Below are 21139 nucleotides of genomic sequence, written 5' to 3' on the forward strand. Positions count from 1 at the left end.
CTGTTTGAGGATGGTTTCCCTAGGGTTAAAGAATCTTTGGTTCTTATAAACTCTTTAATCTGAAAACAGACGTGCCTTTAAAGAAATGTTTATATGTGTGTAGTGTATGTGTATGAAAACCCTGGTGGTGTAGTGGTCAAGTGCTGTGGCTGCTAACCAAAAGGCCAGCAGTTCAAATTCACCATGTGCTCCTTGGAAACTCTATGGGGCAGTTCTACTCTGTCCTATAGGATTGCTATGAGTCGGAATTGACTTAATGGCAATGGGTTTGGTTTTTTTTTTTTATATGTATATAATGACATTGTGGTTATTTTTGAATAGTCATTGAATCAGTATGAATTGTCAAATTAATGAGCAGTCACTCAGTCCTTTCCGTTAATAGTGGTTTTCTTTATACTTACAGTCTATCTGGTGGCGATTTAATGTGAATAGAACTTATCAAAGGTCTGGCCTATGAGGTTGGTGCCTGGATGTTGTTTGGTCGGTCAGTTTCTATCTCAGTAGTGATGCCTTTCTTAGGGAAACACGCATAGTCGGGCATCTCAAATTTGCCCCAATGGACATAGCTCGAGTCTTCCCACTTGGCATTTTGTAATTGTAATATGCAGAGTCCTAGGCCTAAGTTCTTATTCCCCATTGGCCAGAAATAGGAGCCCGGTCTTGTCCTCTCTACTGGTCTCCTAAGAACCTCATTGTTTACCATCAGTCTGCTAAGAAGGAAAGCTGTTTGAAAAGCTTGTTTGGCTTGGGATTATTTTCATCTTTAGAACAGTCCAAACGAACAAAAAACATTATTTCTGTGCTGCATAGCTACATGTATCTTAATAGAATTTAGAATTACCAAGGGTTATGTCACCATGAGATTTACTTCTTCGTGTGTCCATTAAAGTAGACAACCCACAAGAGAAGAACGTATCTGTCTTACACAGACCACACATACAGTATTGACAATGGAACAGGCCCATGCGTCTCACCATATAATGAAGCTAATCACTCTATGAATGATCTTAATTGAATCTGAAACGTATTGCTACTGAGTACTATGGGGACGGCAGCCAGTCAGGACGCAGTGTTTTCCCACAGCGTTCAGTAGCAATGCATTCACATTTAATTAAGATCATTCATAGAGTGATTAGCTTTCTTCTAGGAAAGACACTGGGGACTTTTCTGCTACTGTTGCCTGCTTTTGGTCTGTGTAAGATAGGCATATCTACTTTTGCAGGTTCTCTTCTTTTGAGTAAGGGATTGTTGAATTCATCCTTAAGCGTTACCGTGAGACGTAGTTTTCATTTTGGAAAACAGAATCCAAGAAAGTGAAATGAGTAGTTAGAGCCCTAAGCTATGAAACACATGTTTTGGGGTCATTCTGTTTGACTCTTCCATCTACCCACCTGCAGTCTGTGACCTTGGACAGGTTACTTAAATCACTGTGAGAATCAGCTTCATCTTCTGTAAAGTGTTCATAATGATTCCTGTCCTCCCTTAAGATTGTTTATATGTATTAAATTTGATAATGTGCATTCTAAATGCAGTTTGAACACTGTAAAGAGTTATAAATACTATGTAGTATTATTAAAATCGTGTAAAACATTTCTATTTCCAAAGGCAAGGAAAGTGGGGCACAATTGTAATGGGCATGCCTTTTTGGTGACTGTTGAAACCACTGGGCCATAGGTGACATCTTCCTCCTGAGAGCCTTTGTTAGTGACAAAGCCATTGAGTAGACACAGTTCTCCACTGCATCAGGCTGAGTGCTCGGGGGTTTCAGATAGCTCCATGTGTCAATGGGTTTTACCTCAGAAATGCCACGTTTTCTTCCTCCTCCCTGAGACCAGCTTACCGGAAGCCCACTCAAAAGTAGATTGCGCCTTCCACAGCACGCTGATCTAACCTTTCTGAAATCTAAACCAACATCCATAGGCTGGTTTCAGAGCTGACTCAGTAGGCTGGAAGGAAGAAGCACCTTAGGTGACAAAATGTCCAACAAATGAAGATGAGGCCTAAAGTTAGGTTAGAGAAAACAAAAACATTTTTTTTTTTTAACTTTCAGATAATACTCATATATTAAATTATAGGAAATATAATGATTATTGGAGATAATTATCATAGATTATATGTCTTTGTAATGATTTTTTTTTTTGTGGTGAAAACATACACAGCAAAACATACCAATACAACAATTTCTAAATGTACAATTCAGTGACATTGATTACATTTTCAAGTTGTACAACCATTCTCCCTATCCTTTTTGAAATTATTTTACTACTATTAACATAAATTCACTGCCAAATTCCCCATTTCCCCCTCCCTCCTACCCCCCAAAAAAAAAAAATTTTTTTTTTTTTCCTACCCCTGGTTACCACTGTTAGTTTTTGGTTTCTATGTAATTGCTTATTTCATATAAGTGAGATGGTACAGTATTTGTCCTTTTGCAGCTAACTTACTTTGCTCAACATGTTTTCAAGGCTCATCCATGTTGTGGCACGCATCAGGACTTCATTTCTTTTTATGGCTGAGTGATATTTCATTGTATGTATATACCATACTTTGTTTATCTATTCATATGTTGATGGGCATTTTCGTTGTTGATACCTTTTGCCTATTGTGAAAAGTGCTGCAGTGAACCTTGGTGTTTAGGTTTCTGTTTGAGTTCCTGCTTCTGCTTCTTCTGGGTATATACCTAGGTTTGGATTGTTGTTTCATGTGGTAATTCGATCAGGTGGATTTTGAACTCAACAAATCATTTCTTGGTCCAAGGCAAATTAGTAGTGGTTTAATTTCATAGCAATATAGAAAGTTTATCCAGAACTCGGTGACTCCCTAAGAAGTATGCAACACAACCCTTGTGCCCTCGTGACCCAGGTTGACAGTTTGGTTTATGCTATTTTTTTTCAAAGTGCTGTTTGAACCTCTATATTTTACTCTGTTGGATTTTTAATTATTTTGGAGGAGCTTCTTATTAATCCAATTTTTAAGTGTATTTTCTAGGAAATGCATTCACATATTTTAATCCACTTATCACAGACAGCAAGCAATGTGAAAGAATGTAATTGCATTAGAAGAAGAGTGCAAGGAAAATGAAACTTCTTAAACCATCGAGTGGAACTACTTCCCTTAATTTTTGAAATATATATAGTGTTGTACAGTTGATGATTTGCTTTTTTTTAGCTTTCTATTTTTAATTTTTTTTTCACCGAAATCATTTAGTATGATCTCTGGTCCATATGAAGTCAATAAAAAGATAATTTCTTTCCTAAATTACATGTCCTAATTTGGAAAGATTAAATACACGATTAAGTTGAATTATCATATCAATCATCTGCATAGTCAGAAAAAAATGTGAAACTTATTTAAATAAATGTGATTTGTTATTTTTAAGTTGTTATAGGCCTGTGGCTCATTAACCTGCAGGATTTCAATGTATATAGAGGACTTTGGATGCATGTGAAAATTCTTCTTCTTCTCTTTAGTACTGCTCAGTTAGCGCTTAATTTAAAAAAAAAAAAACACTGCCATCAAGTTGATTCTGACTCATAGCGACCCTATAGGACAGAGTAGAACTGCCCCACAGAGTTTCCAGGGAGCGTGTGGTAGATTCAAACTGCTGACCTCTTGGGTAGCAGCCTTAACACTTAAACACTACGCCACCAGGGTTTCCATTAGCACTGAATAAAAAATAGATACATGAAAATGCAGACTATACACAGAGGATTGGAATGCCTCTACCGTACCTCCCTTTGGTTTTGCATTGTATTGTGCTGTTGTCTTTCCTCAGTTTTTTTTATCTCTGTTGGTGTGAACAGCCCTCCTCCCTGGTCATCTGTGTTTCATTCCTTATCATTGCCCTTCGTTTCATGCCAATGTTCACAGGGCCGCTAGCTATTTAAGGAGTTACAAGGATGTGTCTCAGGAACTCTGGGTCCTTGAAAGTCCAAGAGCTGTGAAATGAGACCAAATTAGGAATGAAACACAACTGAAGGCAGGAATGAAAGCTATAAATGGATGGGTTGAAGAAAGCAAAGCAGCAATAGACACCAAACCAAAAAAAAAAAAAACAAAAAAAACAAAAACCTGTTGCCCGTCCAGTCGATTCTGATTCATAGCAACCCTGTAGGACAGAGTAAAATTGTCCCATAGAATTTCCAAGGAACACCTGGTAGATTTGAACTGCCAACCTTTTGGTTAGCAGCTGTAGCTCTTAACCACTATGCCACCAGGGTTTCCCAAGAGAAACCAGGGATCTGAATTCAATCCAGACCACAAAAATGGAAAAGTATGGATGGAAACTTGATCTGGCCTAAAAAAAAAAAAAAAAGAGTCTGGGCGCACACGAATCAGAGGATTCTGTGTAGGGGCTGTAGAAATAAAAGCAGCTAGCTCAGAAGCCACTTTCAAAATGGGTTTAGGAGAGTACCTGCAGCTTAACCATGAATGACCTTATTTTCCTTAAGGCTGATGATGAAGGAGGAGGAAGATTTGAACCAGGAGAGAAGCAAGGCAGAGGAGAGTTGACTTGTCTGCCAACCCAGATGGGGCCTACCTATGTGACTACCAGTTTACAACTATCTGAGCATGAAGTGGACCCCTTGTTAGAGAGGAGAAGTACCAAAATGGATAGGAAGTAAGGCCATGATCGCAACACCTCTTTATTTCCTGGAATGGTGGCTATGGGACAAAACCTTCTGAGTATAGATATTCTCTCTGTGGGTGGCAGTTTCCATTGTGGTTCTTGACACAAACGTTATCTAGCATTCATCCTGTGGTTTCTAATTCTACACTTACATTTACTTTTCTTTATTTTCCTTACCCTTTTATAAATAGAGCCCTGGTGGCATAGTGGCTAAGAACTCAGCTGCTAACCAAAAGGTTGGCAGTTCAAATCCACCCTGTTCCTGGGAAACTCTGTGGGGCAATTCTACTGTGTCCTGTAGGGTCACTGTGAGTTGGAACTGACTCGATGGCACCTAACAACAACAATTTATAAATATATATTATATATATGTTTTTCTTTTGTCCCCTGGCCTTACCCCTGCCTTCCCTGAGATGCCCAGTGATCTCACACGGGCCCCTTGCTTCTAAAGTCCTTCATTGCAGATCCTCATAAATGAACCAAGAATCATACCCTAAATGACAGCTCTATTCCAGAATCTTACCAAAAGGGGAAAAAAAAAAAAATCCGCTTTTCAATTTCTGCAAAGCCATCTTCTGTGCTAGTGGAGTGGAGTGAACAAAGTCTTCAGTGTTTGAGCTGGGTTGAAGTATCAGTTCTACTGCTGAGTTGCTGACCAAGTTTCCTCATCTATAAAATAAAGTAATGACAATCTTTTCAAAGGTTGATAAGGATATTCAATGAGAAAAAAAAAAAAGAGAGAGAAAGAAAAAACCAAACCCATTGCCGTCAAGTCAATTTCAACACATAGGACAGAGTAGAATTACCTCATAGAGTTTCCAAGGAGTGCCTTGGGGGTTTGAACAGCGACCTTTTGGTTAGCGCCCATAGCCCTTAACCATTATGCCACCAGGGTTTCCATTCAGTGAGAGAAAGTGTTAAATACTTATCATGGTTCTTGCCATGTGATCATGATGCCATGTGATCATGATAAAAATCCAAAAAAAAAAACCCATTGCCTTCAAGTTGATTCTGACTAATAGCAACCCTATAGGACAGAGTAGAACTGCCCCATACAGTTTCCAAGGAGCATCTAGTGAATTTGAACTGCCGACCTTTTGGTTAGCAGCTGTAGCTCTTAACCACTACACCACCAGAGATTCCATCATGATGGTAGTAGTAGAAAAATAATAACCATTATTAGCATTTATGAGATAAATTATTTAAAAAAAATGGTTGTGACTATTGCTACTATTATTAAATGTTTTGGTGTTTGCTGTTTCAATAAGCAGACATTTATGAGTTAGTTTAATATAACAAATACAGAAAATGTGACTCTTAAGAATAATGTGGCAGAATGAAGGAAGGTGATCTGGGGCTAATAGTAATGGCTAAGAAATGCCTGGCCTATGGTATACCATAGGGATATGCCAGCACTTCTAATACAACCCAGGATCTCTTAAGAGGAGCAAAATTCTAGTCTATGACATTGTCAGCACTGAGGGCCAAACATAGATCTAAACTCATATTCTGACTTCTAGATGTTCTGGTGTCATAGGAGAGTGATGAGTTGAATGTGTCAGTGCTACTGGAAAAGATAAGGTTAGCTGCGCTAAGTGTATTACCTTGGAAAACCAAGAAGGTACTTAAGTCTCCCATTCCTAGGTTGTATGATATCTGATGTACTTTTAACTGTATGAGAGGATGTTGGAATAAATTAGTAATACGCAAGTGTTATTGTTATGTACCGTCAAGTCAATTTGGATTCATAGCAACCCCATATGACAGAGTAGAACTTCCCCATAGAGTTTTCTTGGCTATAATCTTTATGGAAGCAAATCACCAGGTCTTTCTTCTGTGGAACAGCTGGGTGACTTGGAACTGCCAACCTTTCAGTTAGCAGCTGGGCACTTAACCGTTGGTACCACCAGGGTTTAATACATGAGTTTACTAAACTTAAATTCCTGCCCACCAAAGATAGGAGTCATTGGCTAAGGGAGGTTCTCTTTTAAGACCATTCCACTCCAAATAAACATAAGCTGAAGAGACAATAGTACTTATAATAGTGCTGCGCCTTGTAGTGCTGCGCCTTGGAGTCCCTGAGTGGTGCAGTTAAGTGCTCAACTTCTAACTGAAAGGTTGTGAGTGAGAATGCATTCAGGTGTCTCCAAAGAAGGGCGTGGCAGTCGGCTTTCAAAAGGTCACACCTTTGAAAACCCCACGGAGTACAGTTCTACTCTGCAACATATGGGGCCACCAAGAGGCAGACTGAACTCAACTTTTTTTTGTTTGTCTTTTCTTCCCATTATGTTGTGTTAGAGTTCTGTAGTTGCAAGGAGAAGGAACATACTTTGGCAAACAAACAATCCAGAGAAGTGAAGAGAAGATAGAAAGACAGGCTTGGAAAAGAACCAGGAGTAGAATTACAGCACTTTGGAAAAAGCAGGAAGCAGGGTGGTCTTGGTGGTTGGAACTAATAGACAGTCTTGAGAGAGTGCAAACCCAGAAATGAACAAATTCCAACCTTTTTCCCTATTTTTGCATCACTCCATCCAAGATTCAGAGTTCTGGAGGGAAACATTGAATGGGCCTTCCTCAGGTCACATACACTTGGCCGCAGGAAGCAGGGCCCTTTAATTGTCAGCCCTGCTAAGGCTGTTCCTAATATGGGTAGAGGGGGGAGAGAAGTGAACCCTCAAAAGAAAATTAAAATTCTAGTTTTAATTAAAATACTAACTAAAAAAAAAAGAAAAGAAATCAGAATGGGTGCTGAGTAGACCATAAATCAACAAAAATCCACTATGTATATTCAATTTCACATGTCCCAGGGTGAAAAAAAAAGTTAGCTGTCATCATGGGGTGGTTTATTGAAAATATAGGATGCGTGTGTGTTGTTAAATTATTTACATTTCTATGTGTATGTGTGTGTGTACATGCATATGTGTGTCTACACACATACAAACTGAATTTGACCTGTGAGTCAAAGTTCATTTGTGTGACTGCTAAAGCACTAAAATAGCATCAGAGCTTAAACTGGGGGCAGCTTTCATTACCGACTTCATATAAATTAATCTGTAATCCCGAGCAATTTCTCTGAGGCCAGACTGATAATTGGGTTGTGATGTATTTTTAGTGATATTTATTGTTTTTCAGGTGTTTCTAAAAAACTAAGTGAGACATGCAATTTAATTTGATTTAGATTTTGGATATTTTCTACATCTTTATAAGTACCAGTATGAGACTGAAAAAGAGTCTTTTTTTTTTTTTTTTTTACCATATCCCACCTCCCCCCAAAAAAGTATGAATTTTGAGAGAGATGGTCAGATTCTAAATTTACTTAAAAAGGAAATAAGACCTCCGAAGTCTGAATTCAGTTGGAGAGTACATCTTATATCATAAAGCCTATCAAGCTTATTTGTGTCGTTGGTTTCCCTAATGAAATTAAAGGTTAACAAAATAAAATGTTCTAATTTTTCGAACGATAATGCTTATGTGGAATCTGGTGACTAATCGTTCCTTCTATTTGAAAAGGGCTTTGTAGTTTACCAAGGTAAGCCTCCTTTAGGTCATCACTAAAATGGACTAAGACATTTAGAGAGTTACTACTGGTTGATGTCTTTTGAGATCTATGTCTGACTTTGTTACCAAGGGAACCATTTCCAAATTCAGCCTAATCTGAGCTTGCCCAGCTGTATAGTTCTTAACTTTGATTCAGCTAGTGTTTTTCCATTCTCCTGAAACTGTGTGGCTCAAACAGAGAGAAGGTTAAAGGGTCAGCATAATATGGCTTATTTCCTGTTCAATCATTTCCTCTTGAGTAGGAAAAGTTCACCTCGCTTTCTGTAGCTCAAACATTTGAGAGATTGTCCAGCTGAACACTCCCTCTGATGAAAGGCTGAATTAAGTCTGTCACAAGACCAAGGGCTGACAGCTGTGGTTGTAGATCCAGCTGCACTAACTCTATCCAATTTTCTCATTTGTTTTAAACACGAATCGTGTGGAAGTTGGTTCCCTTCCAGCAGCATGAAGTCCAAAGGGTCCTGGGTTAAGTTAAGGTCTAAAGAATCCATGTGTTTCTTAGATCTTTTATTTCTTCTAAAGTTCAAACAGTCGTCTTGATAACACTGAAATTAGTTAACAGCTGTGTTGTTTCTAATTTGCTTTGGAGATTGCAAGATTGGAATTCCTTTTCCAGACCCATTGCCATCGAGTCAATTCTGACTCATAGAGACCTTATAGGACACAGTAGAACTGCCCCATATGGTTTCCAAGGAGCACCTGGTGGATTTGAACTGCCAGCCTTTTGGTTAGCAGCCATAGCTCTTAACCACTACGCCACCAGGGTTTCTAGAATTCCTTTTAGGGTCTCTCTAAAGACCCTGTGGATCGTCACTGTTAGCTCTTTGCTTGCCTATAGGCCAAGATGTGAAAAGAATTTTTAAACAACTGGCATGTCATGCTCCAATATAGCCTACTTGATTGCTCCTAAAGTAAATATCTATTTTTGTTTGTTTCTCTGTGTCATTAACTGAGATGAATAGTTTTGTAAGCTGAAGAAGGCATTGAGATATAGGGTTAATTCTGTTATGCATATTCAAATTAGAAGAAAGATTCGGCTATCTAGAAACAACAGGGAGTGATTGAGAAAGATTGAGGAAGTCTGCCTTGCATCATTGCATGTCACGGAAAGAATATAAAACTTCTGAAAAGGTAAGGGACAAAACTCTTTTCATAGTAAGTGTTTCTTGAAAAGATATGCATTTCTGAAAAGGAGAACCAAGAGGACTAGTGCAGATCACAAGCTAGAGTAACCTTAAGAGTGGGTAAACCAAGGCTTGGCTCCCTAATTACACTTAACAATTTAGAACTCAAATATGTGGTCCCTAAACACAAGATATTCACTCTAGAAATTGTTCTTCCTTCCCAGTTCCATCAACCCGTCTTCCCAGATTAGTGCTCAGGACTCCTATCAATTCCTCAGTGCTGATAAACCTTGCCTTGTATGAGGGTAGATTAAAGCTACAAAAAAATAAATTCTAAGTATCTACAAATTTGATTGCTCTTCTGATAAGTATATTTGAAAAGCTGATAAATTTAATCCTAAACTAATACTAAATGAATGTTTGAATTTAATCCCTTTCTTTTGAGCTGCCAGTGTAAATACATCAAAAACAGTTTTTAGGCTCTTTCTTAAGGAAAATGAAAGACTTTCCAAGGCACTTCATCTACTGATCTACATAATTAGGTAGATTGTCCTCTTCTTCCTTATGGGGAGTAGAGCAGACTGATACGATTCAGGAGATTCATGGAGGAGAAGCTGTCTTTTTATACTTAAGTGACTTTGTTTATATTATTACCTCTTTTGCCTCCACTAGAACCATTGCACTCAGGTTTCTTAAAAAGAAAATTTAGATAATAGATATAAATACAATTTATCACATGAGGCAATGGGTGAAGTTTAATAGGTTGGTTGCTTTGACTTGGTTTTGGTATATTTTGGGGTACAACACTTTGGGTAAATTTCAAATAAAGAAAAATCTGTATTCATATGGCATTTCATAGTTTGTTTAGCACTTTCACATACTCCACCTCCTTGATCTTCTACCAACACTTCTGTAAGCAGCAAGTAGCCTTTTAGCACACTTACCTCAGCATCTCGAAGTCAGCCAGTACCTGTCTGTCAGCAGAGGCTGGCCTGTTGCTGTGATGCTAACCAGGTTTCAGTGGAGCTTCCAGACTAACATGGACTAGGAAGAAAGGCCTAACAATCTACTTCTAAAATTCAGCCAGTGAAATCCCTATGGATCACAACGATCTGAATTCATTGTGTATGGAGTCACTGTGAGTCAAGGTGGACTCGATGGCGCTAAAAACAACAACCTCAATATAAGCTAAGTCTCAGAAGACTTTAATGACTCATCCAAATCACATAACCCTTTGCCACCAAGTCTATCCTGACTCTATAGGACAGAGTAGAACTGCCCCGTAGGGTTTCCAAGGCTGTAATCTTTACAGAAGTAGATTGCCACATCTTCCTCCCACGGAGTGGCTAGTGAGTTCGAACCACTGACCTTTCGGTTAGCAGCTGAGTGCTTAACTACTGCACTATGAAGGCTTCCCAAATCACGTAGCTGGTAGGTAAAAGAAGGTCCCTGAGTGACTTGAATGATTTGCAATCAGGTACCAATCTCTAGGTGGACACTTTAGGAGCCCTGGTGGCACAGTGGTTAAGAGTTCAGGTGCTAACCAAAAAGTTGGCAGTTTGAATCCACCGGCTGCTCCTTGGAAATCCTGTGGGATAGTTTTCTGTCCTATATGGTCGCTATGAGTCAGAATCGACTTGATGGCAACAGGTTTGTTTTTCTTTTTAGTTTACCAACCTAAAAGTTGGTGGTTTGAACCATCTCAGTGGTGCCACGGAAGAAAGCCTGGCAAACTGCTCCCTCAAAGATTATAACGAGAAAACCCTATGGAGCAGTTCTACTCTGTAACACACTGGGCTGCCATGAGTTTGAATCCACTCAATTGCTACAGGTTTGCTTTTGATTTTGGTCAGTAAAAGACCCTGAACTTCCAACTAGATATTCTGATATCTAATCATTTGTGGCAGTGATTGATACACCTAGGTATTTCAGTTACCTACCAGATGTTTGTGGTTACCTACGTGACTAAAAATACTTTGGTTAATGACTTGCTCATTGTGCTTCCCTGTTTTGCTAACATGAGCTTCTAGAACCACACACATGATCTGTAATTGTTTTCCCTGGTCTTCTTTCCCCAGTGTTCTATGAATCTTTTTTTTTTCTTTTTTTTTTGATTACTTGAAGCTGTTAGTAGTTGAACTTCTCTGTTAAGTCCCCAGTGTGATTTTCTAAGCTCCCTCTCTAGTGAACTTTCAGGGTAAACAATTTTAAAATAAAATAACTCCCCAGGATTTCTATGGAGACAGAAGAGTTTTGGAAGGCCACGTTCCTTTTTTTTTTTTTTTTTTGCCATTGTGAAAGCAATACAAGTTCATTAGAGAAAATTTGGGAAATACAGAAAAGTCAAAATAACAAAAAGCTAATTATTCCACCACCCAAATAACCATAACTGATAGTATTTGGATATAGATGACTACTATTTTTTTCTTTCAATTTTTAAATCTTGGGCAGTTGTCCTGGATATGCAATATTTATTCCCATTTTTATTTAACATTAATACAAGAGCAATTTTGCTTATTATTACAAACATCAAAAAACTCATTTTTAACGTGTATGTTATGTTTTCTAGGATGAACTATGCCACAATGCCCTCCTTATCTTCCTTATTTTTGGTGATTTCTTATTTCCATTTTTTTAGCTGGTTTTGCCCTTCACCCATTGCTAACCCCTTAGAGAATTAGGTATTCTGGATTCAAACTCTAATATCATAATATGTGTGAATCTAGATCCATGGTCAAGATGAACTTCTGAACTTCCTTCCTTCTGAGGTGCCTTTCTTTGTCTTTCCTGTTGTAGCAATGCTTCCCATCTTGATCATGGTCCCAGCCTACTCATGTTTTCCACAGGAAAGCCAAGCATATGCAAGATGTTGTGCTTTAACTTACTTTACTAGAGAATTAAAAAGTTGCAAGGAGAAATCATAGCAGTTATGACACAATTATTCATTGATTTACTCCAACCCCTGTTCAATTTTCATTGTTTTTCCAAAAGCTCGTCACAGCATTAAACCTGTCTCCCTCTCCGGTACACAAAGTTCTCTGAAAAAGTATAGAGCACTTTTTTTAATATAATTTATTTATTTTTTTGTTTTGTTGAAAATGTACAGAGCAGAACATAAACCGATTCAACAATTTCTACATGTACAATTCAGTGACATTGATTACGTTCTTTGAGTTGTACAATCATTCTCACTGTCTTTTTCTGAGTTGTTCCTTCCCCATTAACATAAACTCACTGCTCCCTAGGTTGCCTGTCTAATCTTTTGAGTTGTTGTTGTCAAGTTGATACCATATAGATAGATCTTAAAAAAAAAAAAAAAAGCCACAATGCTCAAGGCAGACATTCATTACTAGTTAAGTTAAACTGCTTTTTGATTTTAGACAAGGTAGCACAATTGGTCTCTGTTCTCCTGGAGCAACAGAGGAAAAAGGAGAGTCAGAAATAGGAGGAGGAAATGGGATGGTAGCTATTGCCTCTATGAACATCTGCCTCTTTTGCCATGAGACCAGGAGAACTAGATGGTGCTTGGCTACCGTTACTGAAATTTTGATCAAAGATTCTGCAGAAGAATCCTGATCAAAAGGCAGGAAATGCAGAATAGAATTTCAAGTTCTCAAGTAATACAGGCTTTCTGGAGCCATGGAAGTTGGATGAACCCCTAAACTACTTCCCTGAGATAATCTTTAAACCTTAAGCCAAAGATAGACCATTTTTTTAAACAGGTGCTTTTGGCCTCTTCACTTATTGGATGTAGCCTCCAGAAGCCTGCTTGTCTTTCATCACCCTCTTAGATTAAGGTGAATGTGTTATTTTCATCTTGTCACAAAGACAATTCTGCAACAATATCCTTTTATGTAAATCTTGAGTTTTATGTCTGATTGTTTCTTTAAGATAGAGTCCTAGAAAAGGAACTTCTGGGATAAAATGCTATAAACTTATTTATTCAACAAGTACACACTGAGTGCCTACTGTTTGTCCTTGGTACATATTAACTGTATAATGCAGGTGATTTAAATCCATTACTAGTGAAAACTTAAAACCCATGCGCTTTATCTATTTGACACTTATGTAATGAGTACTATAGGTATCGTACTATTCTAAAGGCTTTACAAATATTACCTCATTTAATCCTATGAGGTAGGCTCTATTAAGGCATTTATTTTACAGATGGGAAAACTAAGGCACAGATATTTTAATTAACATATGCAACGTTTCATATTTCATAGTGGCAATGGCAGGACTTGAACCCCAGGTATTCTGGCTCTAGAGGAAATGCTATGCTCCCTGTTGCATATTAACCTGGAGGATCTGTAATTGCTCCATCTCTTGTACTTTGGACTTCTGTAAAACTAGGCTGGGTAGCCTAGGCCACTCCATAGTTAGACTGTACTTATAATCTAGAGAAAGGTCTAGGTTGGTGATTTAATCATTTACTTTTTCAATGCTGCATACTTCAGGTGCTTATTTCTTCCATGTGATTTCTTCACCCATTCGATCTTGAATTCTAATTACGAAAATAACTCAGAGCTTTGTAGAGGAACACTGTATTCTTGAAATTAGAATCTTTAGTTTAGGCAAGGACATCTGCTTACTTTAAACCAATTAAACATTTCTTGGGAACCCTGGCTATTACCAAAATGACAGGTTCACCGCTCCAGGGCTTAGATATTGTGTTGGTCTTCCATGAGAAGTTGTGGGGTAAGTAGAAGAGGAGAAAGCATTTGTGTTTGTGACAGGAGCCCATTCTTCTGCTTTGAAGTTGACTTGGAGGAGAGCTGTGGATTTGGGGAACCGGACCAGCAAATCTCTTAATACTGTATAAAGAGAATAGGACCTATTAACCACTGTGGTGCAACACCAAAGCTACTGCATAATAACAGGTACTGCTCGGTGCCTTTTCCCATGCTTGGAGTGATTCTAGAATAGCTAATGAAATTCATTACTCATTTGAAAAATAGAGCAAGAGTAAAAAGCACTATAAAAATTCAATCCAATTCAGGGTAATCTTGGCACATGCCTCATCCCAGTTGGTTCATTTCCAAAAGAAAAAGACACATTAAATTCAGGAGGGACAACCTAACCATTGTTAAAGCTGTAAATCAATGCTGCTCAGTTCCCAGTTTCACTCAACATCTCTGCAAGGAGCGGTAGTGAGAAATTAACTGATCCCACCATCCTTGAATACATCTATCTCTTTGAGTGAAACACTGAGCAGATAATTCCCTTACTCCTAAGAGAACTACTGGTTGTCTAACTTGGATTATTCCTGTTACAGATGCAAAAACCATTAGTGGCAAGTTTTGCCAAATCCCAGGCTCTTGGTGCTATGGTATAGATCACTGGTATTTTTATTTTTAAACATACCCACAAAATTATGAAACATTCACTATCTTGAAAGTGACACCTGGATTAACAAATTCCTTGGAACAATAGAAATTAATTAATATATTTCCCCAAAGGCAAAATATTAATAAATAATATTAAGCAGATCTGCAAGGTTTTGTGGCCTCGTGTCAAAATGACCTCCTTGTGACATTTAAAACAAGAAAGGCCTGGTAAGTGTCATTCATTAATTGAGTCCTATGTCATAACCTGATAGGAATGGATAAAAATATGCCTTCCAACAGATGTTGGCAGGTTATGCCTTTTATTGAGTATATTGAGGAGAATTTAGGATTTAGTTTCTCTGTGGTTCTATTAATAACCCATGACTTGTGAGCTCTGCTTGGCCTATTGTACGGATTTTGGTGGAATTAATTTTAGGTGGTTTTGGGTCCCAATAAATGATCTTCTTTAGAGGTCAGCTTGTCCCCAGCTTGTTTATTGATGTCCAAGTTTGGGATAAATGGGAGATAGAATTAAAAAGATGGCGAGGACCAGATTGTAGAAAGCATCTTACGAGATCCATATGTCAATTTGCCTTTATATCTATAAATTGAAACACAGACTAAATCTGCACTCTGGTAATCATACTCATGTTGGTGTGAGGAAGGGGTGGGCAGGGAAAAGCGTTAGCCACGTTATGGGCTGTTGCTTCAAGTGTTGAAGGGCATCATACGCTTAAAAGTGAAGAAGCTTTATGAGGGAAAGAGAGGTAAACAACCCAATCTGTGGCAGAGATAGTATCTTTCTGACAGGGTTTTACTGAGCATTTGGTTTTGTTTGCTGCTTGTCACATACAGTCATTAGAATAGAATAAAAATTCTTTTTCTTCAGAATAAGCCAGGGGTTTCAGACTCAAAGATTTTCAGAGGTAGGTTAATAACAAAACGTGTGACTTTGTAGGAACCCCATTGCCATTGCCGTCAGGTTGATTCCGACTCATAGGTAATAGATAAGTTTTACTAAACCCTGTAGCTGGACAGGAGTTCTGGTGGTGCAATGGTTAGGAGTTCGGCTGCTAACCAAAATATCAGCAGTTCAAATCCACCAGCTACTCCTCGGAAACCCCATGGGGCAATTTTACTCTGTTCTATATGGTCTGTATGAGTCGCAATCGCAATGGGTTTTGGTAGGTGGACTAGACTGAAATTCAACTACTTAAAGACTTTCAAGTAAAAATAAAACAAACTAGATGTTCTAGCAAAAACCAAACTCCTGCCTGCATTTGCCCTTTGAGCTAACAATTTGTGATCTTTAGAACTAAACTTTGTCTAGGAAATAGGGAAGTAGAACTTAAACCTATAAAGGATAATAGTCTTAAAAGGCAAGGATTCTACTGTTCTATTCAAGAACTTTTTGTGTCAAGCATTCTGGACCCCACTGGTCATTTTTAGACTTCAGAAGCATGAAAAGTAGCTCTGGATTATAGAAAGCTCAGACTCTACACCCTGACTGCTTAAAGTGTGGTTCCTGGACCAGCAGCATTATCACCACCCAAGACCTTCTAGAAATGTAGAATCTAGGGCCGCAGCCCAGACCTGTTGAATCAAGTGATTCCTTTACACATTAAAGTTTGATAAATACTGTGCTTATTAGATATTGTCTGTTTTTCCTTTTTAAAAGGCAGAAATTCTAGGACAGTTTTTGTTTTGTTTTAGTTATCAAAGTCATGGTATACTGCTTCTGTATCTTCCATTTCAAAATATTGAGTGTTTCACAGCTCCTTCTCTAAATAGATTATGCTGGGAAATTAAATTTATTCTTTCTGTCCCTATTTCCTTAGCTCTCAAATGAACTCTCTGGCCCAGATGACCATGCAATAGGTTTGCCAGATAAAACACAGGACTGACAGTTAAATATGAGTTTCAGATAAACAATAAATCATTTTTTTAGTATAAGTGTGTCCTAACTATTGTATGGGGTCCTGCATTTTTATTTGCTAAATCTAGCAACCTTACCTTGAAGGGTCCTTCTGAAGAAAATACTCACCTTACCTTGTCCTTAGTTTATTACTTAAGTGTTTGTAAAATGGGCTTTTTTTTAATGCAGAAAGTATATGGAGATCATTGTTCTTTTCCCAGTGTATTCACATTTTGTTCTGTTTTATTTTTTATATTCGGAAAATCATCAAAATAAACATTGGCTGCTACTTTGAGGAGCCCATTAGCCATTATTAAAATGTCAATGAAAGTTGCTGAGCTCCTCCCTTCCAAGAAGGCCTAGAAATCAAAGCCAAATCTGCATTTTTCAGAATGCTGAGGCCTGGCAAAGGGTGAGATTGGTGGGAGGCATCTGTTGATGCCATTTATGTAAAACAAAATAAAACACGCACACACACACATATATATATGTAAAACAAAACAAAACCTGGTGGTGCAGTGGTTAGAAGCTCGGCTGCTAACCAAATGTCAACAGTGCCAATCCACCAGGTGCTCCTTGGAAACACTGTGGGGCGGTTCTACTCTGTCCTATAGGATCCCTATGAATTGGAATCTACTCGATGGCAATGGGTTTGGTTTTTGGTTGTATATGTTTTGTTTTACATAAATGGTGCCCTGATGGTGCAGTGATTAAGAGCTACGGCTGCTAACCAAAAAGCTGGCAGTTTGAATCCACCAGCCGCTCCTTAGAAACCCTATGGGGCAGTTCTATTCTGTCCTGTAGGGTTGCTATGAGTCAGAATCGACTCGATGGCAGCATCCATATTTTTATGGTGACTGCTGTAGTTGCCAGTAGCCCAAAATTAACTCAGAGAGCCATCACTTTTCATTTAGGTTGCTTAAGTGCTTCATCAAAGGGCTAGGGGACTCAGATTGTGTCCTCCGTTTTATTTCGTAAGGTTTTATTCTTTTTTGGGGGATCCATTTTTCTCAATTTATGAATTCTCTACAGTTTGGAACAAACACATCAACCCTGTGTGCAACAATCATACCTTCTCCCACTTGCATTTATTTCTTTGGCTCCATGGCCAGCTACTTTGAGAGGGGGTGCCTTTCCTCATGACTTCAGAATTCGAATGCAGTGTGTTATCTGGCTACTTTTCCAAACTCTTCTCCATTTTCACCACACTAGATCCATAATAGTTGTGTTGTTCAGTTCTATTAAAGAATTATCTAGCTTCTCTCTGTAGCGGCAAGGAGGCTAAAGCCAAGTAATTAATCCTAACACAGGATCCATGCTTCAGTGACAACTAAGACAGCCTGTGGTACTTGAGTTGCTAGGAGGATGCCAATATTTTAAAATCAACCCTAGCAAAACTCAGAAGGAAGTGTCTAATGCCACAAAAATGATGACCTTCACAGCACTATAGCACGTAAGCAGAAGGCCTTTCTTCATGTTCACAAAAATAATGTCTACATAAAGAGCTCTTGTACGAAGGTGATAGACTTGGTTTCCATAAGCCTTGGGGCTCAGTTCGAATGGCTTGAATTAGTGAGAGAAATGTGAAGTATTTCAGGATCTTCTCGTATTATTTCAGATCTGGAAATAATAGTTATGTGGCTTTACCCTAAAGGCTTCACAGCTCTGTGACTCCACTGAAGGGATGATGCAATGTCAAAGCCTGTGCAATGCTAAGAAATTAAATCCAACCCGGCATTGAGAAGACTTGAGACTATATGAGTAAGTGATTATATTTTCTTTTTCTACAGCAGGAAAAGCCTAGGCTTCTCGAGCCTTTGGATTATGAAACTGTCATTGAAGAACTTGAGAAGACCTATGGGAACCATCCTCTTCGAGAGCTCCTGTTTTTCCCCAGTGATGACTTCTCAGTAAGTGTCCTCTTCTCAGACCATCTAAGTCCAGGAGGGGCCCAGGGGTGTTTGAAGATCCTCCATAGTTGGGTTGCTGTCTTTCCATGTAGTTTCAGTGCTGCCTCAGTGAGAGTCCTTATCAGCAATGGAAAGTATCCAAGGACCTCCTAATGTTGGATGGGTCAGAGGGTCAGTGACTCAGTGGTCACTTGGGACAGGAGTGGCAGAGCATGCTGCCTGGTTCCAGCTGGTACTCATGTCCCAGGCAGTAGTTAGATTTTACCTGGATAAAATTTTACCTGGGCTCCTGGGTGGCGTAAATGGTTTGTGCTTATCTACTAGCCAAAAGGTTGGCAATTTGGACCCACCCAGTGGCACCACAGAGGAAAGTCATGGCAGCCTGCCTCCATAAAATTTACAGCCAAGAAAACTCTATGGAGCATATTTCTACTCTGCAACACATGGGGTCTCCGTGAGTCAGAATCAACTTGACTCAGAGCACTCCCTCCCTCAGGTCATTTCTAACTGAAAACTTTGAAGCAACTGGAACCAACTGACACCAAATGTGGTGATTTATTGGCACAAAAAATGCAAATCTTAAAAGTCATTCTTAATTTTAATGGTCATCTTATAAGGAGATACTGACACTGGAAGGGGCAAATATAAGTAGGCAAACAGATATTCATGGAGTGATTTATGATCTTAGACATGAACCTTTTAGGACAGTGCTTACCATCACATAGAATGCCCCTGAGGGCGGCAGAAAGACTGAATAAAAAGGAAACTAGTTTTGAAAACACACAGTATAAAGCTATGGACGGTGAGCACCCAAGTGTTGCAAATATTCAATACTAATATTTGTGTTCATCGTAAACATTTAAATTGCAAACATCTAACTATGTAAAGGGAGACCTCAATGGACAACTGGTAACCTAGCCTAGTTTTTTCCTAAAAGAAAAAGGTAGTTTCAGATGTCACAAACATCAACATCTAAAGCAGGTGAGAAGGCAGCTCCATGGTCACCCTGTGAAACAGCCCTTGTTCGCTGACGCTTCCGAAGGGGAACAGGGCTTTGGTAGCTGTGCTGCCATCCCAAACAGCCTCAAACTTTGGTTCCACTCTTACCTTTGGGGAAGATCTGGCTTCTGGATTCTAAATGGTTATTTTTTCACCTTCATGGAGTAATTAAGAAGAAGGTATATGAACATTAATGTTTTTTTGTTCCAAGTATGCAAAATGGTTGAAGAAAGGAGACAAATTTATAGGTAGGAAAAGAGAAACTCTTCTATTCTGCCTTTTTTTTTTTTTTTTAATGGCTCCAATTTTAGTGTTTGGCGCATTTTAAGAGAGGCTTATTTCATGCAGAAACCTCATTTCCTTGGTTGGTTTAGGCCACCGGGGCTTGAACTGCAAGCACAAAGTTGAACCACATTTTTTTTTTTTAATTCCACATCCTCGTTTTCATTTTTTAGACTAAAGGTAAACCTTGGTGAGCAGCCTCTTTCTGTCAAATGTCATAAACCAGCTTGAAATTTGAAGTGTCGTTTCTTCTAGCACTAGCACACAGAAATATGTCTAATGCTACTTGAAGGGTCCCCAGCTCAACAAGAGGGTGAAGGAGTCTAGATGGAATATAACATTTTCACTGAATTTGAATTCATTTTTTGGCATCTTTCGATGCTCATTTAAGTTAGGGATTGTCCCTGCTTGTTAGTGGCATAATTGTTGCTGTTGTCAGCGGCCGTGAAGTTGGCTCCAACTTATGGCCACCTAATGTACAACAGAATGAAACATTGCCCAGGTCTGTGCCATCTTCACGATCACTAACATGTTTGAGTTTATTGCTGTGGCTATTGTGGTGCCTTCTTAACCTTAGGGGCTCACCTTCTAGCACTATATCAGACAGTATTCTGTTGTGATCTATTGGGTTTTCATTGACTAATTTTTGGAAGTAGATTGCCAGGCTTTTCTTCCTAGTCTGTCTTACTCTGGAAGCTCCACTAGAATCTTCCCATCATGGGTGACAATGCTGGTATTTGAAATACTGGTAGCATAGCTTCCAGCATCATAACAAATACAAGCCACCACAGTATAACAAGATGACAGATAAATGGTTGTGTAAACAGAACATGTAATAACATAACATTTATTTTGTCCACATGAACATTCCAGTAAATACACAGAACCCTACTATCCACCTACCTCCTTAGAACCCTCTGTGGTTCCCCTTTGCCTGCAGAATAAACTACAAACACCTTGGCATGGACCAAGGATTTCTCCAGGATTTCGTGCTTTCCTGCTTCTCTGGTCCCATCTTTCAAGGCTGTCTTCCTTCCCCCCATGACCCCACTCCTACCACACACAGTTACCTTCATTCCCAACTGGGATAAAATACTTGCACAATTTTGAGTATGTCACTGTATAGCACACCTGTAACTATTTCCTTCCTTTATTCATTTAATAAATGTGAATATATAATACTGTATGGTAGCATTATTCTAAGAATGGGGAGATAGCAGTCAATGGACAGAAATTGCCTTGTTCTAATGAGGAGTCAGGCAAAAAATAAGTAACTGAATTACTTAACAAGATAATTCAGAAAAAGATCAGTTCTATGAGGAAATAAAAAACAGGGAGGTAAAATAGAGACTTATGAGGGGAAAAAACTACTTTGCACTGTGTTATGGTTTAAA

At 38.7% G+C, this 21139-nt stretch overlaps 1 protein-coding gene across 9 annotated transcripts in view; it reads left to right on the forward strand.

The window, feature by feature from the left end:
- DOCK10 (dedicator of cytokinesis 10) overlaps positions 1-21139 on the forward strand; it is a 305484-nt gene that overhangs the window by 110798 nt on the left and 173547 nt on the right. For 7 of the 9 annotated variants that reach the window (XM_064286624.1, XM_064286627.1, XM_064286628.1 and 4 more), the window contains exon 2: positions 18345-18464. In XM_064286624.1, the coding sequence (XP_064142694.1) occupies positions 18345-18464 (120 nt within the window). The remainder of the gene's footprint in view (positions 1-18344; positions 18465-21139) is intronic. The other 2 variants (XM_064286625.1, XM_064286622.1) reach the window with 1 other exon arrangement.

This window comes from Loxodonta africana, chromosome 6, assembly GCF_030014295.1.
Source record: "Loxodonta africana isolate mLoxAfr1 chromosome 6, mLoxAfr1.hap2, whole genome shotgun sequence".
NCBI lineage: Eukaryota > Metazoa > Chordata > Mammalia > Proboscidea > Elephantidae > Loxodonta > Loxodonta africana.